The following is a 22,573-nucleotide window of genomic DNA, read 5'->3' on the forward strand; positions in this document are numbered from 1 at the left end:
TGAACGTGCTGAAGAGTCTATTACACTTCTGCGTTTTCCAATTTGAACTGGACCCTTGGCACTCCTTGGCGATAACTGTCTTACTCCCTTGTTTCTTCCTTCGTTGTACTGACCTCTTTATTTTTTTTCTCCTTCCATGGTCTGGGCAAATCTGGAGGAACCAAGTGAGGTCTCAAACTGAAGTCCTCGGGTCTAGCTCTTTCTGAACCCCTACAATATTTGGAATCTGTGCCATGGGGTCAAGATCAATATGGGTGTCATAAATATCAATATGGTTTTCCCCTTCTGCTCTTCCCTATCTCTCACCCCATGCCTTTCCCTCAGTTACATTCTCCTCTAACTGTCCACCCATTCAATTATAAAGTCAGAATTTACCTATAAAATAGGTACCGCACGGGAAACAGAATGGGACTGGTCAGAAAGCAGAAAGAGCAAGGTAACCCCTCTACACAGGGCCAAAGGGAGGGCACTCGGAGAAACAAGAAGGGCACAGCCCCTCCCTTCCTCCACGTCAGACATCGCAGATGGAATGGAGGAGGAAAGAAGGAAGGAGTCAGGGATGTGCAGGATCTTGGGACGAGGGGCTGTGATGCCAGGTTCCAAGGTAGAGTCCCTGGCAGCAGACAGAGCCAGAAACAACAACAACAACAACAACAACACCTTGGTGTGTGCAGTAGGGCGGGGCCACAGAAACCACTGCTGAGAGGTCAGTTCCCCGAGTGTGATACGGAAGCAATGAAGAGACCTACTGGGTCTGAGGGGCGATCTCAGGAGTGACCCCTTTGCACAGAGGATGAAGCATCATGGGTGGCCACACCAAATACCAAAAACTGTCTATGACCCCGTAAGCTTTCACACCTTCAAGGGACAGGAGGGACCCTGAGAGGGACTGTCGGAGTCACATCAGATATATGAAGTCGGGTTACAGAATTAAAAATACAGGTATTCATAGAAATATAGATGTAGGTATGTCTTATTAACTGAGATTTATAAACTCTTCATGCTCATTCTGCCCTTTATTCATGCTTTTCTTAACCACACCCAAGATTTCCAATCCTATGCAGAATTAAAATGTTCTTCCCATTGGATTTTTTTTTAAATGAATTAATTCACAAAACATCCTTATGGGAAATCTGATGCAATAGGAACTGAGGATTTCCTTTGGATTCTGAAAATTTGAAAACTATAAACTCAACAGTACAAAGAAAGCCAGGCTGATTAAATAGCTTTTTTGACTTGCGAGTCATTTTTATGCCTGTGCTGTCCACCCCGGAGTGGATTATTCTTCATGTATTTCCATAAGAAGATGAAGTGTCACTCGTGTCCTTTGAATAATGAGGCATGAAAAAAAGAAGGGGATGGAACCTCACATGATACATGTTAGAGGGAGCTGCACAGGTGGCTGGACTGGGGAGCCCTCAGTGAAATGGGAGGCGATGGTGAGGAAAAGAGAAAGGAAAACTTGGCAAGAATAGAGGAGTTTTCAGGCTGGGGGAGGAGGGTAGCTAGGTGAAAAAGGAACAATTGAAACGGGTGATTCTTTTTTAAAAGAGTTAATGTGAGAAAGTGAAAACGTGGTTCCAAGGGAAGCAGGACTAAGGCATTCTTTGGGGGTGAAGCCCTAAGCAAAACCCCAATTTCAAGTGAAAGCCAAGAGGAATATAACAGTAACTCTCTGCCCCTGCCGAACTGCAACTGATTTGGTAATATGTCTCCACAGTGTGATCAGGCCCTTCAAGGGCAAGGTGATGGATCAATGGATTCGAACAATTGCAGTTATGTACACAGATCTGAGGGAGCCACTGGAGGGGGGGAACCCTGAAAACATACAGCCACTATTCATCAAGCCCCTTAACAAAACCATCTCGTTTTCCATTTGTCTGATTGCATCGTTTGCATAAGATCAAACAGAGAAAGCTGTGGATAGAGAAGAACAGATCGCTCTGATATGCACCAGAAATGGATCCACAGGCATCATCCTGAGACGTGTTACACGGAAATGCACCCCAGCGCATGGAAACCTCACCGATTACTGTCGAGCAAACTAATTTACAATACTGGCCATGAATTATATGCTATTTTACGATTGATTTCATGCTGTTGTTCGGAGAATTTCATTGATCTCAATTTACAAAATGAACCAATAAGTAGGCAATGATTTTCTTTTAACTCCTGGTGTAAACTGAGAAATGTATATCTTCTTATTGGTGTCTCCTGTGGTAGTTCTTGCTTCTTTATGATCTAATGCACATTATCAAGTCGTTTTTCTAACAACTTCCAAATAAAAAATAGAGCTTCTTCCTGATTTTGTCCTCTCTTCCCAGGAGTCATCACCTGGGTGTTAAAAATGTTGGAACAGCTAGGCCAGCGTGGCTCAGTGGTTGAGTGTCAACCTATGCGAACCAGGAGTTCATGGTGCAATTCCCGGTCAGGGCACATGCCTGGGTTTCAGGCTGGATTCCCAGTAGGGAGAGTGCAAGAGGCAATCAATCAATGATTCTCTCTCATCATTGATGTTTCTCTCTCTCTTTCTCCCTCTTCTGAAATCAATAAAAAATATATTTTAAACGTCGGAGCAATTTGGTCACTAGTGACCACAGCTCCTCTGTCATTAGGAATTCCACCTCGAGAATCACTTCTAGGTCAAGGTTCAATGAGAACACAGTCTGGGCGGTCGACCTAGTAGGTGGTGTGTTTTCTACAGACGTCAGGAGAGCAATGGGCCCCACAAAAAGCAGGTGGGAGGTCAAGTTGTTCATCTCTGCCCCTGTGCAGCCCTTGCTTCACACCTGCTTGCTCAGCCTTTTGGGTCCAGAAAACTCAGAGTCTGACCTTATAATTAATAAAAAACAGAGGCTTGCTTTAGCCTGAACACCACTGTTCTTCTGCTCCTCATAAAAGCTTTAACGTGGACTAGGCTTTTCTCTAACCAGGTGAGCAATTACCCTTCACCAACATCCGGTTCTGTCCATTCAAACTAACTGGCAGAGTTGGACTCACTTTGCCCTAGGAAGTGGTTATCTATAACACTGCACCCAAACTAGACTGCTCAACTCAACACGCTTGTTTGTTTGTGCTCACAATGTTTTCCGCCTCGCCACAGAGATCCACACACACCCCTCTCATCAAAACCGTGTTCAAAGAGTATATTATTCACAGAGTATATTATTAATCACTCTCCTGATTCTCCTTAATGTGGGCATAGTTTGTGCTCTACTTAGCTGCCGTTTTTTAAAAAAACCACAAGTCTCTCTCGTGAGCATCCTTACACCAATCACGAGTACCCACGGCGCTATTGGCTCTCTTAGAGTATGAATTCTTGGTCTTACAGGTATCCCCTTACCTTACTCTATACTTCAGACACTCCTGACGGTTGAATATTAAAAAAAAAAAATTATTGCAACAAGAAAAGTAACTATAAGCAAATGAAGACCTGGTGCCTCTATCAGGATAGTAGCTGGTGGCACATGCTGTGGAGCCCAACCAGCTAGGAGTTGACAATCACTAGTTTGGAGGGGGAGAGAGTACTACTACTGTCATTGTGCTAATGGTGAGCTATGCTTCCTTCCTGTTCTCTCCCCTTCTTTGGCTGGTGAGGACAAAGGCTTCCCTGCCAAACTCCTTAGGCCGACAGCATTCTTAGCCAGCTGTCTTCCAGTCTGGATTCCTGAGTACCCCCAATACCCAATTTATAATAAATTATAGCATATTGAGCCCAAGGTTGTTTTTTTCTTGGTTGCTTTTATGATAATACTAGAAGCCCGATGCACGAAGATTCGTGCAGGAATGGGCCTTCCTTTCCCTGGCTGCCAGCACCGCCTTTCTGCTCCGGCCCCGGAGCTTCCTCTTTCTGCTCTGGCTCCGCCTTCCCACACTGCCTAGAGGCCCTGCTGGGGCAGTGCAGAATGCCTGTGTCGTCACCATGGTGATGACGAAAGCGTCCCGCCCCCCCCCCGCTGCTCTGCGCCTGTGTATGCAAATTAACCCACCATCTTTGTTGGGTTAATTTGCATACTCACTCCTGATTGGCTGGTGGGTGTCGCGAAGGTACAGTCAATTTGCATCTTTCTCTTTTATTAGTGTAGATAACCCTAGAGCAGTATCCCTCTTCTCTCTTTCTTTATCTCTCCCTCCTCCCCCCCATCCGACACACACACACACACACACACACACACACACACACAAAATCTCCTCTACCATCTACCTTGCATTGCTTTTGGACAATGAAAGATAGAATTAGTTAGTAACTGGCTTTTGAATTTTATGAATGCTCACAACTCACATTCAGAAATAGCTTTTATGTCGTTTATTTATTTATTCACTCCACAAATATTTGTTGGACATCTGCCATGTATTTTCTATGCTGAGATATAGCAGATAATAATGTGTGTACAAGATAATTTCAGCTATGTCTTTTGAATTACACTGTGCTCTGGGTTATGTCTTCCAAACTTCAGAGATTCTGTGGCTTATAGGGTATATAGATATGTAGTACATACCAATGATTCTAAGCCACTTTAATTTATACTGCTTATGATATAAAATGGCAAATGATTTGAGAATTTTTGTGCAAAATTACCAATTATAGTGTATCTCCTACGATGGGGTCTGAGCTGCTACTTGTAAAAAAGAACTAATTTCAGGAAGAGCTCAAGTTTCACTGATTAACAACAAATTACAATGAGGATATTAGCACCAAACTACTTAGGGACACAAAACTGAAAATAATGTATATTAGCATTAATATTTTACTATTAGCTCTCCAAATACTCAGATTTTCAGGAATTCTATACATGCTGAATTTGAGAAATGAATACTCAAAGGTTTGTGGAAGTTCAGTTGACACTAAAGGTCTGTAGCTTTACAGAAAACATTAATTTGATTTATATTTTGAAAATCAAGTTTAGCTTTATAGCAGTGATTCAGTGAGGGGGAAATCTCCTAATATTATCTATATAGTATATTTTTGACACCCAGAGTTCCGAGCTAATAGAATTTATGGGCTGTACCTCTTGGCTTTTGCATAGTAGAGCTACACAAGGGCCAGAAAGTGATTTTCTAATCTTCCCACAGGAGATAAATATTCAAATATTTGCAAATTCGGTAGTATTTCCCTAGGAGTTGCTGGACTTGTATATATTTCCACAATAGGGCAGAAAAAATGTAGAGAGGGCAATACAAGAATAGCATCTTTGCAAAATAGCCTTTAAAAGTTGGGATGTAGGAAACAAACTTCCCTAAACGCTACTGGAATTTTAAGTTGTTTTTTATTTTTATTTTATTTTTTGGCTCAAATTCTTTTTCTACCATTCTAGGTTTGAATGTAACTGGGAAGTACAGTAAACACAGGGATGAGGTTTTTAACAAACAAGCCTTTGTCTGAATCTTAAATCATTCTCTAACACTCATCCAAAATTTCCAACTTATAGTAAAAACAACTATTTTATGTTTAAATAGGTACCAATATTTTGGTTGTGATTACATTGGATTTAACTACATCATGACTGTAAATGTAAAAAATAATTCATCAATGTTTACAAACTTTAATAGCATGAAATGAGTCATATTTGTAGCCATGGGATGGCCCCTCTCACAGGTTTAGCGCAAATTATGTGCTTATGAGCTTTGCAATAGTCTTAATACTTGTGCCATATAGAGAAATAGGAAGAAAATGTGTACCCAATGGATGGCAAGCACTGGGTCACATGTCACTTCTGTTACCAATCAACTTAGGTCTGGCTGTCAGTCTCAGACAAATTACTGTCTCAAACATCCCTCTAAACACCAACTGGTATTCAGATAAATCCTCCACATAACGTCTAGTTTTATAATAACTGAAAAAAAGATGCCTTCAGGCTTCATTGTGAAAAGAATCTTTGTTTGGTTGTTGTTCTATATGCATATACGCTTCCATGTCTTCAGGAGAGAATACCCTCAAGGCACTCACAGTCTAGTGGAAAAAACCAAGTCAACCAATAATTTGGGTGGAGGATGCTCACTGATGAGAGAGATAGGAACCAGAGAGGAAGTCCACACAGGTCCCACAGCACCAGATGACTCCTTACTCAAGCACTAACATATTGCCCCAGTTTCAGAATACACAAGAAAGGTCTATGAATAATCGGTGGGTGGGTAAGTTAATAATGAAAGAGCCACAAATCAGCATTCGTGAAAATATTTTGTTCTAATATTCTTGAGGCATTATTCTACAAAAGGAACAAACAAACAAGTAAATGTTTAATTTTTACTACTTTGGCACATAGCTATATGCTGTCATTGCAAAGAATACCTATTGTGACGCCTAAGAGTATCCCTCCAAAATTCCTATGTGGAACCCCTAACCCCCAGTACCTCCGAAAGTGGCTGCATTTGGAGACAGGCTTTTTGAAGAGGTGATTACATTAAATTAAATTGAGGCCTTTAGTGTGGGTCCTAATCTAATTTTTCCTCCTAAGGACAAATTCCAGTGTCCTTATAAGAGGAGGAGAGCTGGACACACAGACACCAGGGAGGCACACTCAGAGCGGGCAGACATGTGAGGACGTGGCCAGAAGCTGGCCATCTGCAAGCCAAGGAGAGAGGCCTCCGGAGGAGCCAAACTCGCTGACACCTTGATCTGGGACTTGTAGTCCCCAAGACTGGGAGAAAATAAATTCCTGTTACCTAAGCCACCCAGCCTGAAATTTTCTCACGGCAGCTCTAGCAAACTACCATTTCTATGAGTGGATTAAAAGGGTATATTATTCTTTCATCTCCATGGTTAACTGAAACAAGGAAGATGTGAGGTCATGCAGCAGGGAGCCATACAAACCCCAGTTTCCACGCGTGACTTTTCATTACTGACTCTGAAGACATGGCTCATTTCTACTCTCAAGACCACATGCTGCAGACCGATAGCTTCCTACTGTATCTCCTCAATGCATGCGGGCACAATGTCAGACGGTCCCCATTTAAAATCCGAAGGCTTGCTTGAAACTTAAAAGATTAAAGCTCACCTTGGAATGAGACATTTTAATTGATGAGTTGTCTTTAAGAATACACTGATGATGTGATGAAGACATAAATGGTGTGTTAATATTTTGACATCATTGAGTATCACAATGTCAGGGAATTTCCCATCCTTCCTTCACTTTAAACTTATCTAGTTGAGAGTTGTGATTTGGGAGTCAGAAAATGATCAGAGCACCAAAATCATAGTCCTGGCTGCATCACCAACCAACTTCATGAATGCAGGCAACTCAAGTAAGTCTTTGAGGCCCTATTTCTTTACCTACAAAATGGGGATACACTTGTGTAACCGTTTCATACCATTGTGCAACTTAAAGGCTCACAGGAAAGAAAGAACACAGGCAGACAGTAGTGTTGGATGACTTCCAAGGATATATAGTTACAAACCGCATTCATAAAAATACCCAAGTAAGACTGAGGCTTTATGGGCAGTCAGAGTCAAATATTGGTAAATTTAACAAATGAACTAAATTGGGTTGGTACTCAGGCTCATAATCATTTCCTCACTGGCTATATTTTTCTTTCTACTTTATTCCAGAACCCAGATCCTGCCTCTTTGACCCCAAAGTTGTACGAATGCTCCAAGATGGACCAATCAGCATCGTTCCCCAGTATTTTTCAATCTGGAGTTGGGCAGTTTCCCAGCCAGAAGGGCATGAATTCAGAGCGACTGCTGACCATGTCCTCCCGTCCACAGAGAAAGCCCACGTGTTACAATGGAGAACGAACCCCTGTACAAACAAAACAAAACAAAACAAAAAAACAACCAAACAAAAACCCACTAATGAAATACTTGGATTACCATCATGTGCAACTGAAACAGTCAGGACAATGACGTTAACTTTGCAAAACCAAGAATGAATAGTAACCACTGCTTCTGAACCATTCCTACTTTTTCCAAGGATAAAATCAAATACATTATAAAAGGCATTTATAATTTAAGATAGCTATTTAGTACTTATATGAAGGAAGAAAAAAAAACAACCCCACCTCTTTCCAGTTTCATCACTGAGTCAACCTTTCACTAGAAAAAGGAACCTGAGCCTTCCTGGGCCTTAATTATTTTTTTGTATCTATGACACAGAGATACTATTTTGAAAATAATTAATAAAAAAAGAATTTTACCATTTAGGGAACTGAAGGATTTATACAGATACACTCAAAACAATAAAAATATTGAAAAAGTTAGCTACAAGGAAAGGATACTTTGAGTTTAATCTCCGCCTTTTTTCTTCTTCTTACATATTTGATGCAACTAAATTCACTGAATATCCCTGATGTCTGTATCCTGAGTACTTCACTATATCATTTATAGTTGAGAGGTTTTAACCCCTCTTTGCCTTTAATTTGAGAGAGAGGACAGCCTAATTATGTGAGACTGTCAGTTTGTTAATAGAAGTATCCTACAGTTTGCTGAACTTTCTAAATCGGATAGAAAGACAAAGCGTGTCCAGATGTGGTTGTATAACGAGGTCACTGGGCTTCACTCCGTAATTGAGGCCCCTCAAAAAGCACAGTTTTAGGCTTAGTCTCTGCAACAAGGTTAATGGAAAGCTGCACCAAGGGCAAAAACTGTAGCAGATTGTGTCGTCAGGAAATATTTAAACACCATTTAAAAGGATATAACATAAGGAGATTTTATTTTACACTGACTGATGCACAGAAATGTAATACAATAGATCTGTTAACAAATACGCACTAATGCTCCTCTCCCCTCCTTCCCTTCCCGTGCCATCTGCATTGTTAAGTCCAATTAGCTTCCTGCATTTAAGTCCTAACCTACTTGTCCTTTCACCCAATGAATGGAGACAACAGCTGTATAGGTGCACCTGTGAGTATTTCAGATTAATGTCATATTTTGATTATTTCTTTTCAAATACACTGATCAGCTCATGCCACCTCAATTCTAAAAATCCTTCAGTGCTTCTCCTTTGCCTGAGAACAAAGTGCACACACCTGCAGCACCGCTGACAATGACTCCCATCGTGTCTCTCACTGCCCCGGACCGCTTCCCCAGGGCCCTTAGTCACATGAAACTGTGACTTCATTTTTTTTAAAATATATTTTATTGATTTTTTACAGAGAGGAAGGGAGAGAGATAGAGAGCTAGAAACATTGATGAGAGAGAAACATCGACCAGCTGCCTCCTGCACACCCCGCACCGGGGATGTGCCCGCAACCAAGGTACGTGCCCTTGACCGGAATCGAACCTGGGACCTTTCAGTCCGCAGGCCGACGCTCTATCCACTGAGCCAAACCGGCTTCGGCCTGTGACTTCATTTTGATGAGACGCACAGCTCTGTGCCATTGACTATTCTGCCCTAGTCCTTAGGCTTCCTGTTTTTTTTTAAATATTTTTTTATTGATTTCAGAGAGGAAGGGGGAGGGAGGAAGGAAGGGGAGAGAGAGAGAGAGAGAGAGAGAGAGAGAGAGAGAGAGAGAGAGAGAGAGAGAGAGAGAGAGAGAGAAACATCAATGATGGGAGAGAATCATTGATTGGCTGCCTCCTGTATGCCCCCTACTGGGAATCAAGCCCGAAACCTGGGCATGTGCCCTGACAGGGAATCAAATTGTATCTTCCTGGTTCACAGGTCAACACTCAGCCACTGAGCCATGCCAGCCGGGCCGTCCCTGTGTTTTAGTTCTGAACCTCTAAAGCCTGCAACAGTTCACTTTCTTGGTGACGCTTTCTCTTCCCAATTATCTCCTTTGTTCTTACACCTATTACAGAAATGACCCGACTGGAAAACATAAATAGTTGTATCTATTTCTATCGAAGCAATGGAAGTGGAAATGATTTCAGGAAAGCTGAAACTATCTCAGTCATATATGTAATGCCCACCCTCTGAAGATACTGGAAAACAGCAGCTCTGACAAAGGTTTAATATCTAGATGCCTTATCTTCTCTAACAGTTTGTAGGTATTTGAGGGGAGGTTTAGAATGATACTGATCACAGCACCAAGTACACACGCTTACAGGCTGAAGTGTTCTCCCCAAATTCATACACTGAAATCCTAGCCCCAGCACCTCAGAAGGTGACCTGGTTTGAAGGCAGGATTTCACCGCCGTAATGAGTTAAGATGAGTCACTAGGGTGGGCTCTAATCCAGTATGACGTGTCTTTAGGAAAAGGGGAAATTGGGACACAAGCAGCACCCAAGGAGAAAGCCTGAGAAGAGGAAGGCAGACACTGATCGGGAAGATGTGTCCACAAGTCACGGAGCGCCAAAGAGCCCCCGGAGCTCGGGGAGAGGCCGGGGACGGAAGCTCCTGCGCAGCCCTCAGAGGGAGCCCACCTCCGACAGTGACCTGACCTCCAGCCTCTAGCATTGGTGACGGTGCGTTTCTGCAGCGTGTGGTCCTCTGTCATGGCAGCCCCGGCAAACTAACACAAGTAATTCACCAAAATAATACTGCTACCTATTGGATAATTCAATGAAAAATTCCAGGAAGCTACAGGAACATCCTACCTCATTACAACTGTTTACCACATTTAGCATATTAATTACCTCTGAATTATGCATTGGTATTTGTTGCCATTTACTTGAAAATATTAATTCGCTTATTCTGAGACTTTCTTCAATTTAATTCAATTCATTGCAACTCAGGTCAATAAGAGCTTATTAGATGCCGACTGAGTCCTTATTCCTATGGCACATACTACAAAGATTATGAAATAATAATGGCATTACAACTGCACTCAATACACTGACATTCCCGTGTTGAATCAAGATTTATCCCCTTTAAACTAAGTTAATATTGAAAGACAACACATTTAAGTGATATAGACATATGTAGAAAATGATATAAAAGATTCTAGGAATCAAAGGAAGACATGGGAATTGAAGTATAGCATCACATACATGCAATGTTTTGGTGATGGTGGTAGACAACAGGACATGCATGGAGAATGCCGTACTTATCCTGACTAGAAGGAAATAAGGTGAGCAACTTCATTGAATATCAAGGTACAACTAGGAAAAACTACAAGCATTAACGGGTAAAAACCACCAGATTCCTAGAATAGTCATTCTTTGTATCAATTTTTTCATATATATTAACATAGGGGAAAATACCATAAAAATGCTGATTACTAATCCAACCTAGAGAGTTTAAAAGATAAGACCTCTTCACAGTAAAGAAAACGAGGGACTAGAATCCCATTGCTTGGAGACAACCACTGTTAACACTGGTGTGTGTCCATGTATGTATGTAAGCACATTCATGTGTATGTATACATGTAACACATACACATTTGGCAAAAACAGACTCATGAATTACATATTGCCTGTTAAAGTATTTGTTTTTAACATTATTATTAAATATTCCTCCACGGCCTCATAAGCCATATGGCTGCACAATATTCCATTACTGGACAGTAAGGAGGTTTTTTGCTGGTGCACACAGGCCAGTATTGTTGTGTTTCAATTCTAATTTCATAGCGTAACTAATTTGTGCTGTTACTGGTCAGGAGAGCCGTCACCTGAGTCAGGAGAGAAGACCTGGGAGATAAAATGAGGGGTTCCTGGGTTGCTGATACAGCTCTGTTTCTTGCTTTGGGTGCTGGCTCCATATATGCGGTCAGTTTGAGAGTCACCACGCTGTATATTTAAGATACTTTCACTTTTCAGAATGAATTTATATCTCAAGATGTCTTAAAAATCAATTAAAAATTAATGGCTGCTCTCAAAATTTTCAAAATAGCAGGCAGCCTCTGTTTGCAAAACTCTCAACAGAAGGACACAGTCCATTACTGTTTTCAGGCTTGAACTCCATTCCTTTCCTAACTGGATGTTCTTCGCACTCTCCCTCTGAAATCCCTACAAACATAGTGTCCCTTCCAACCACTGAAGAGAGTGATCCTCATTAATTAGTGAACAGATCCCAGGTTAACATTTGGGTACAGATACTAACATGTACATTTCACATATTTAATTTCTTCACATACTGGTGCACTTGCATTGCAGAAGCATCTTAGAGTAAGAATGACACCTGATTATATTGTCTACAGCAGTGGTCGGCAAACTCATTAGTCAACAGAGCCAAATATCAACAGTTCAATGATTGAAATGTCATTTGAGAGCCAAATTTTTAAAACTTAAATTTCTTCTAATGCCACTTCTTCAACATAGACTCGCCCAGGCCGTGGTATTTTGTGGAAGAGCCACACTCAAGGGGCCAAAGAGCCGCATGTGGCTCGCGAGCCCGTTTGCCAACCATGGGTCTACAGCTAAGCACAGCTGATATGTGCACATTCTATACTCACTGTTCTATTTTGCTTGACCCTTTGTTACTAAGTGGGCGTGGCTCCTTGGAATAATACAGCCACTGCTCATCCGCCCAAGGATCTGGAGTGTAGCTAAGCCCCGAGCAACTCTCCTGGAGTCTGGTCACTGACTTAGCAACTTGGCTTCTGAAGGCTCCCGCTTCTTTTCGTAGTTTAAGCTTTCCCCCTTGCATCCTCAATGTTTCTGAGACTTTGTATAATTTAACGCTCTATCTCTGTGACATAAAAAGGGCCCAAGTGTGACTTAGTTTGTGGTAGAGAGGCACAGTGACTCATAGATGAGATCACTGCCTTACCTGAACACCCTCACATATTACACCCTATTAATACTCAGCCTTACCCATTAAGAACACGAGCACATCAACAGTGTTCCCCTCAGTAACACTGCTTTACGTAAGAGGAGTGATTTGGATGCACTGCAGCACTGTGGCATTCAGAAAGCCCAAATGAAGGGGAAAATCAAGGTTAGAGTGAGGCTTTTGGAAGCCATCAGCATGAATGAATATGATTCAGCTCGAATCTGTAGTGTTGATAAGGTTCCTCATAATGCTGGGTTAGAAGTTCCTGGCCTTTCAATGTTTCTGTTTTTTATTGTGCCATTAGCAATATAGCTTCTTCTACAATAAAGTTCTCACCATAAGACTTAAGTGTTTGGATGGTTCAAGCTGAACATCTCTATTTTGCTGTTTATGCGTGATTCTGTTTGACCTTGGCAAATAAGACAGAAGAAGTTTTAGCACTTTTGGTTGCTTACAGATATAAATATTTATTGCCTATCTGACTTTACCAGAAATTCATCTGCTTTTCCTCTCTCCTTCCCTTCTCTAGATCTCTGCCTTTCTTACACAAACACACACACACCCTACATTGCTATCATCTTTGTCTTAATGCCTGTCTTACAGACAGAATCCCAGGTCCTGAAGGTGCTCTCCGTGGTGCTGAAATCAGGCACTCATTCAACCCTTAACACTACTGTAGATTAGGTGATGCCCTAGGACCACGGTCAGCAAACTGCTGCTCATGAGCCACATGCGGCTCTTTGGCCCCTTGAGTGTGGCTCTTCCACAAAATACCACGGCCTGGGAGAGTCTATTTTGAAGAAGTGGCGTTAGAGGAAGTTTAAGTTTAAAAAATTTGGCTCTCAAAAGAAATTTCAATCATTGTACTGTTGATATTTGGCTCTGTTGACTAATGAGTTTGCTGACGACTGCCCTAGGAAATATATGTGTGTGATGGTTTGGTGTCAGAATTGTGTGTGTGTGTGTGTGTGTTAATAGAGTTCCTATTGATCTTCCTCCCTTTTGGGGTTCCAGTAGTCATAAGCAGTAATGTCTTAGGTTGGATTAACCAAAAACAATTCATATAATAATAATAAAAAATAACTATCCAAAGGGATCACTCCTCTCTCTTCACCAGTTCAGTTAGTACAACTCATATAAGCCTCCTTGTCAGGCACAGAGCACACTTCCATGATTACCCCTATCTTGCTATCCTTACTTCTAAAAACTTTGTAGGCTTCTCTGAGACATCTCACAAACTTCTTCACGATTGCCAGTTTCTGGTAGGGTGCTCATTTAAATGAGAATGATCTGGTTGGCTACCGTTTGGATAGTCATCATCAATCAGAATACTATCTAGCCCGAACTTTGAAACAATCCCAGTATGTTGAATAGACAAAAGGTGGCTTTTTTTTCGTACCTATTTATGAACATCCTGTATACACACATCTTAAGTGGCCCACAATAGCTCTGCTGGTGAGACCAATATAGGTCCTTCAATCTTTCCATAATGTTTTTAATCATAAGCTTTGAGGCAATTGTTTCTACCTCAAAATTCTTAAAAATCTTTTATGGGATGGAAACAAGAGATTAATGGAGATCTTGCAAAAAAAGATAAATGGCACCACCAGAATACCACAAAACTGGGGAAAAATTAATTGAACCTATACTTTTGATAAATATTTATTTTTTGCAGAAGAAAAATGCATACTAGTTTAAGCTGTCATTATACTAACCTACATCCTATTTTTCATATTATTAGTAATACATAATGCGGTAGTTTATATTCAAAAATAAAACTAGAATGTATATACCTCATGTATTTATCCAGAAATACGCCAAGGTTACTATGGTTACGAAAAATCCATTACCTTTGAATACAGAATGAAAAAAGTTTGACTTAAAGTGTGTGCTATTTATTATAGCAAACATCAACAGCCTTCGGGAGGTTCCCTAACTGGACTCATTTTTCAGTGTCATGAGTGACCCACCATACTACTAGCTTATGGCCTATGCAAGGCAAAAAATCTGAACTGTATGCATTTTTAAATATATTTTGTACTAACTCAAGGTGCAGCAATGCCTTTGACTTTTAATGCTTCCTATTTAAGAGGAAGAAGAAAAAAATTTTTTTCAACCACCTAGATGCTAAGTGGCTTCTGAATTGAAGGGCATCTCATTTACTCTACCTACACCCGCCATGGCTGTGAGAACCGTTGGCTATGCAGCACAGAAGAATGTTGGTTCTATGCAGAAACTTTAAAGGAAGCTACAGGAAATGAAGTAGGAGTGAGAAAAAAATGCTGACACTTTGAACATTAAGGAGGGGAGCTTAAGCCAAGGTACCAAGGAAGTTTTGACAGTGCAGAAGGTAAAGAATGCTAAATGGTGCAGATGACTATAACCAGGAAAAACAGGATATGATATGTTGCTCTTGAAGAAGTTTTAAATTTATATTCCTAGCTACACTGAGTTTTTGCTCATTAAGACTGTGATCAGATACATTAAAGCAAAATATGATTGACTAATAATTATGCAGTAAGTATTCCGTATAACTAGTAGCTTAATGTGCAAGTGAAAATAAATTTTCACTTGTAACATTATCAAAGATGTAAGAATGTAAGGTTCACTGCTGATGAACGATGCAAAATATTAAGCATTTCTACTAGTATGGTAAGATGATCATATGGTAGGATGATCTTCAATAGCATTTATAACTTTTTATAATTAAGAACAGTATCATTTTTAGCTAGACTGTGGCTTCCTCTCTTGGTCTTTTCCTGAACTGACATTAAACACTGTCCAAGTCCATTTGAGAGGCCCCAAACTCTCACTATTGCTGACAGCCCCAGCCCTCATAACTAAAAGTTCAACCCACGAACCAGTCATCGTGGAAAAGATATGAGGTCACAAATAACCTGACACAAAGACAAGCAGCGAGTGTCAATAGCATCACAGGCACGGGTTACGATGCAACATGACATGGGGTTAAAGTGTCTGCAGAGGCTAAAGCCCATCCCAATGGCTAGAGCACCCTCCTGTGTCAGCCTTCTCCTGGCTGCCTCAGACACAATCCCTTTCCCATGCTGCCTTCTCTGGGGCTCCTGGTGGAAGCTTGGAAGATACATGACCTGAGTTCAGTACCTGTCACAGGTGTAACATCTTTGAGTTGAAAGGGATCTTTAGCACCATGTTATCTGGTGGTCAGGTCACTGGAGAATTTCTGGGAAAGTAGGCGTTCAGCCTCTGCCAGCAGTAGACAAAGCACTCACTGTAGGTACTGTTATAAACTGACTTGCATTCCCCCAAATTTACATGTTGGAGCCTTAAACTCCAGTGTGACTATATTTATAGGTAGGGATTTTATTATTTTTTTTAAAAAATATTTTTATTGATTTCAGAGAGGCAGGGAGAGGGAGAGAGAGAAAGAAACATCAATGATAAGAGAGAATCATGGGCCGAAACCGGTTTGGCTCAGTGGATAGAGCGTCAGCCTGCGGACTGAAAGGTCCCAGGTTCGATTCCGGTCAAGGGCATGTACCTTGGTTGCGGGCACATCCCCAGTGGGGGGTGTGCAGGAGGCAGCTGATCAATGTTTCTCTCTCATCGATGTTTCTAACTCTCTATCCCTCTCCCTTCCTCTCTGTAAAAAATCAATAAAATATATTTTTTAAAAAAGAGAGAATCATGGATTGGCTCCCTCCTGCACGCTCCCTACTGGGGGTCGAGCCCACAACCTGGCCATGTGATGTGCCATGAGTGGGTCTCAAACCATGACCTCCTGATTCATAGGTTGACACTCAACCACTGAGCAACACCAGCTGGGCTGAAGGTAGGGCTTTTAAAGAGATGATTAAGGTTAAGTGATGTCATAAGGGTAGGGACCTAATCCAATAGGACAGTGTCCTTATAAGAAGACACAACAGAGGTGTGTGCCAGAGGAAAGACCATGTGAGGACACAGCAAGAAGGCAGCTGTTTGCAAGCCAAGGAGAGAGGCCTCAAGAGAAACCAAACCTGCCAACACCTTGATCTCACACTCCTTGCCTCCAGAACTGTGAGAAAGAAATTTCTATTGTCTAAAAAAGTTCCTGGTATGTTTTCATTTCTTCTGAAGTAATTTCTGTGGTCTACAGTTTTTAGTTAAAATAACACCTTTAGATATTGTTAGGACAAGGTTAATCTATTCTTTCAGTTTCTCATATAAACTCTACTTTTAACTGGAAATAATTATTCATTTTACTAAGTGCTACGAAAGTGCTAGATGGTGTATATATGGCGCTAGGTTTCTTAAAAATCTTAAAAATTACACATTTTCCATTTTACAGGCTCAGAACCTAAGCCTAAGAGAAGTTAAGTAACTTGTTGAAGACCCCATTTTCTCCTCATAGCCAGAGTAGATTGAGTTGATATAAAGTCTACCACTCAGACCCTGTGGCCTTGAGGAAGTTACTTAATCTTGTTATGCCTCAGTTTCCTCATTTGTGAAGTGGGGGCAATGATAATATCTACCTCATAGCAGCAGCATTACAGAATTCCATCCAACCACAATGAACCAAACAGAAAAGCAACTGTTCTTGTCCTTTGAAAGTTCTGACTAGAAGAGACACAAAGATGAAAACCCTGAGAATGCATTTGCATGAATGCTGTAGCCCTGCCCACAAACACCTCCAATCTGCATGTGTGTGTGTTCCCATGATGTCACAAGCACAAGAGACAGGAGGGACAAGGCCTGACCGATTTCCTTCCAGCCTTTGTTCCAGTCACTGATGAGAAGGAGTGAATGCATCCATGATTAATCCTGCCTTTGACTCTAGCTCGTGTGACCTTTCATGGGCCTCAGGATTTTATTAGTCTATATTTGATTGATAATGATTAATAATGTCTCACTTGATAAATAAATACTATAAAATATACAACTCCATAAGTAACACAAAAATATATTATTATACATTATATAGCATGTATTATATAACATATATTATAACACGCTATGTTATAGATTATGACATATATAACATTCACATTTATTGAGCTGTACACATTGGTTGGTTTTCATCTGTTGGGCATCCAATCTTTCATGCTCACTCCTCTCTATGAGTTTTTGATCTGCCCTTTGAGGGGAGGCCCTATTGTATGTGGTTTCGAATACCAGACAACATACATAACGTAAACCTCTTGTGTCTCACGAGATTTTCAACAATTCATTTTCCTTCAGTATCCTTACACTTTCATCTGGGCATCGATATTAAGTTTTTTTCTCAAATTGTCTAAAATTCAGATGCCACTGAACTGAGTCAAACTTCTGAGTCTTAAGGGTAGTCCATTCATGTGGATTTCATCATAGTTATCACAGTGGAATCTGTTTAAAATGACATCACTGACTCAATCACATGGCTGGGACCATGTGGAGCCCAGCTTCAGCCCTGTGATCAATGGAGGCAGAGGAGTCGTATCTTAGCTCTGTGTGTTGATGTATCTCCAGGGGCCCCTCTGCACCTGAGCAAAGGTATATCCACAGATGGACGGGTGAGGAGTGATGGGCACTACCGTAAAGCACGCGCAGTAGGACAGCCTCAGGTGAAGGGGAGGGGGAGCAGCAGGAGCTCTTTTCTATGAGCTCAGCGTTGGCTTCACCAGAAATGTGATGTGACCATAAAAATTAGGGAATTTTAGTGGCTCAACAAAATCACCAACCCAATTTTTAAGACCACATTCTCAGATTACTATCGATGATTATTATCTGAAATACATGTATATATATACACACACACTCTAGTCTGCAGTTATATAAAATACTAGGGGCCCGTTGCAGGAAGATTCCTGCAAGAATAGGGCTTCCACGGGGCGGGTGGGGCCCAGCCCAGCCCCGCCCCGCCCACTGCCGCGGCCACTCGCGCCACAGCCGCCATTGCACGCCCCGCCAGCCGCCATCACCGCCACTGAGGCTGCCACGGCCGCGTGCACCGCAGCCACTGCACACACCGCCCGCCCTGCCCGCCCACCACCACCTCCACCACCCGCCCCGCCCGCGCAGCCACCTGGCTTTCTGCTTTCTTCAGTCTTCACTCCTCCCTCCCTCAGCGTATGCAAATTAACTGCCATCTTTGTTGGGTTAATTTGCATACTTGCTCTGATTGGCTGTGGGTGTGGCGAAGGTACGGTCAATTAGCATTTTACTCTTTTATTAGAGTAGATATATACATGGTATTCTAATATAGACTATCATAATCTACTGACATGCATAGAGGTCTTACTTGTGACGGTGTAGTTTTCTCCGATGCCTGAATAGATTCGCATCCCGTCCATATACAAAGAGTACTGAGTGATGATACCATTCACTTTTTTGGGTGGATTCCAGGAGAGGAACAAAGAATTGGGAAGGGATATGGCTACTGGTGCCTGAACCTCTTCTGGGGCTGTGGGGAGAAAAAAAGATTTACAGAGTCTAAGTTTAATTTTTTAATTCAAACTTTTCAGACCCAGACCAATACGTCATGGAATAAACCCGAAATCCCACGCATGGAAATGGTCCTGATCTGTGGGCAGCTTGTCTGTAACTGCTTTAGGAAGAGAACTAAATAACTGTCCTGTATTCGTGAGAATTTGCATCAATGATGGATGGGAAGTACTCTCACGGTTCACTTGACTGACGTGTAACTTTGTCAAAGGTATTATTGGCCCATAATCTCTACCTGGGGGCCGTGTGATTAAAGCAAATTAGACAGATAAGTCCCTGCCTTCCAGGAGCTTTTGATCTAAGCTGAGCTACGCTGGTCCGAGTGGTTTGTGAGAGATATAAGAAGTGTATGTGTAACCACAGAAAAAGGCAGAAAGTGCAGAAGCAATTTAATTAGTTCTGTATGAAAACTACATTGTGCGCAAATCTTTTTTTTTTTTTAAATGGGGTTTTTTGGTTTTCTGTAATGGTTAGTGAACTAGAGTCACAGGAACTAAAAGCTTTTGAAGTTTATCCTACACATACCTATTGCTTGGTAAACTGGCAATAAAATTATTTTTTATTTACTGACTTGAGAGGGGGGGGGAGAGGGAGAGAAGGAGAAAGAGAGAGAGAAGTTTGTTCCACTTATCTACTTATTCATTGGTTAATTCTTGTACGTGCCCTGACTAGGGATAGAACCCGCAACCTTGGCATATCGGGAACTCACTGTAACCAACTGAGCTATCTGGCCAGGGTGGCAATACACTTAAAGAAAAAACTAGAGATCAGGAATTCCTTAAATACTGCAAGAGAAGTAAATGATGAACTGGGTGAGCAGAAACCTCTCTGGCATGTGGCTGCCAGGTAGATTTGAAGGGAACCAGGAGAACCTGGACAGAGGACGCAGTGGACGTGGAGAAATCAACGAGAGAGAGAAGACAATCTGCCCCACACAGAGGCGGTGGCTGCATGTGAGAGGATGACCGTGTGCCTAGCGGCAATGATGGCACATTAAGAAACGTTGCTATTCTCAGTGGACGAGAGAGAACGTCGAGAAAATGCGCAAGATGGGTCCTGCTGGCTAGTCCAGGTGAAGGGGGTGGGTTAGGTCAGGTGTACAGCACGAAGAATAAAGGGTGACAAGAAGGATTTCACCAAGTCCTTTATTCTGTCATGGTGCCAGCATATGGGCACGGTCCTTAGGTTACAAGCCTTCTGTGTAAGAGGCACCTGCTACACAATTGAAAAGAATGCCTGGGCCCTAGTCAGTTTGGCTCAATGAACAGAGTGCCTGCCCACGGACTGAAGGGTCCAGGTTGAAATCCGGTCAAGGGCATGTACCTCGGTTGCAGGCTCGATCGCCAGCCCTGGGTCGGGACGCATGCAGGAGGCAACCAATCCATGTGCCTCTGTCACATTGATGTTTCTCTCTCTGTGTGTCTCTCCCCATTCCTTCCAATCTCTCTAAAAAAAACCAAAATCAATGGAAAAATATCCTTGCGTGAGGATTAACAACAACAAAAGAAAAGAAGGCCTGGGAAGAAGAGTGAGAAAGGGGGTGGATGGATACTGGAAAAGAGACAGACTGACTCTTTCCCTCTGAAGATCAAGCTTTGAAGGCTCCCAAGTAACGTTATAAGCAGACAGTGAAAGAAACACGCCCTCCCCGTAACCCGGGAGAGAGAAACGGGAAGTAATGGGGCTCCGACATGCTGAGAGCGGTTACTCCCTGAAGTGAAGCGTTCTGATGTCTGAGCAAAGCTTTCCCTTCGGAGCGCTAAAATATCTCCTTTCTCACTGCCTTCTTCACTTGTGCTTTCTGAAACAGTCATGTATGGCAACAGTGTGCAGGTTCTGAGCAAACAGAAGTGAGATAGGAATTCAAAGGAACGGAGCAGAGATTAGGAATGCCTCCATGGCCGTTAGGGGGTTCCATCGCGGGGAAACAATTGTTGCCTGTGCTGGTGTTGAGCAGTTAAGAGAGACCATGGAAATCAACCCTTTGGTTCTCAATTTCATACGGAGCCATACAATCAATTCTTTTTAGTCAGACTGTCTCTAGATTTACTTCTGAGCCATAGTAAAATGAGGAAGCTTTCATTAATCTTTCAGATGCTTCATATTAATGACAAGGCTCTTGCATGAACAATGTAACAGCAATTAAAAAGCCCATTAATCTGCATTACAGCTATTAAAGATGCATGTCATTAAAGGGTATGGAGTTTGATTCATTCTCACACCACCCCCCAAAAATGGAGCAATTATGGCCTGGCAATGCACTTTGTCATCAAATTAGGTTGGGGTTTTCCAGCAAATGGCCTTGCAGCATTTAGCTCTTCTCCTATTTTATTATTCATGACTGAAATGTGGAAGTCAAGACCTTTGAAATTACTTTACCTTCTTGTGGAGTAGAGATGTTCAGTGCACGCGAGCTCTCGGTGCAGCCGGCCAGAGTGCAAGCAGCGAGGGTCACCACATAGTTCCTGAAGGGGAGCAAGCCTGTCAGCACGCCTGCAGTAAAAGGGGGAAAGAGGTTCGCATGTTTACTGTAAGCTGCTCTAAGGAATATTATTGGTGTGTGTGTGTGTGTGTGTGTGTGTGTGTGTGTGTGTGAGAGAGAGAGAGAGAGAGAGAGAGAGAGAGAGAGAGAGAGAGAGGTGGGGACACAGACATCAAGAGATAAAAAACAAAAACATATGCCTCTCTCATTCATCTTCCTGCCCGTGTGCTCACTGCAGAATGGAATGACTAGTGAAAAAAAATGTGAGACCAACTTATTGTTCAGACAGCTCTAAATTGTATTTAATGTGGCCTGAGGTACTTCCCCTGGAAAATGGGGGTGCCTTATAGAGTTCGGCAAGCAGAGCCAGCGTATTCAATAGTTGAGAGGTATATGCTACCCTATTCCAGGAGCCCGGACCGCCCGAGGAAGCAAAACTCTGTCATTTCCTTCCACCTAGCATTTTTCAATCACATTTCACTGGTTGAATATTTCACAGAATCCTTTGTATGCACCCGTATCTTACCACACGTTAGGAAACGCTACTCCCAAGAGTGGCTTTCCTGTCTCAATGGCAAGATAACACATCTCCAAACTCTTAGTTCGTGCTGTAACTACCATCCTGCAGAGGTTAGTTTCCTTGGTTCATGACTTGCTCTAGTGGCAATGGGGGCTGGACCAGGATGGATTCAAGTTGCCGCTTTAATGTAAGTTCTGCAATTGCCGAAGAAAGAGAACACGGACATTCTCTCCAAGACTGAGGAAGGTAGCCCTTCTTGGATATGTGCCTAGAGATCATTGAGCGATTGACCTGCTGGCCTTGCTTTAAGCGCCAGAATCATGCTCACATTATATACTCTCCAGGAAGAAGAGTAGCACTACCATGGTAATGTATCATCATCAAAAAGCATTTATCAATCTTTCTTCTACATACCCCTGGGAAGGTTGCCTTGGAATACTGGAATATAACTGATCTCCAGGAGGTTCCTATTATTATCCTTTTTTAATCCTCTCACAAGGACATTTTTTTCCACTGCTTTTCTGAGAGTGGAAGGGCGG

General features: G+C 42.1%; 1 protein-coding gene across 1 annotated transcript in view; it reads right to left on the reverse strand.

The window, feature by feature from the left end:
• The window catches only part of USH2A (usherin), a gene marked incomplete at its 5' end in the record, with an annotated part of 397,572 nt that overhangs the window by 197,613 nt on the left and 177,386 nt on the right, over window positions 1-22,573 (reverse strand). Inside the window, 2 exons of the mRNA XM_079763761.1 lie at window positions 18,830-18,991; window positions 21,412-21,525. Of these exons, the coding sequence (XP_079619887.1) occupies window positions 18,830-18,991; window positions 21,412-21,525 (276 nt within the window). The remainder of the gene's footprint in view (window positions 1-18,829; window positions 18,992-21,411; window positions 21,526-22,573) is intronic.

This window comes from Cnephaeus nilssonii, assembly GCF_951640355.1.
Source record: "Cnephaeus nilssonii genome assembly, chromosome: 23".
NCBI classification, from domain to species: Eukaryota; Metazoa; Chordata; class Mammalia; order Chiroptera; family Vespertilionidae; genus Cnephaeus; species Cnephaeus nilssonii.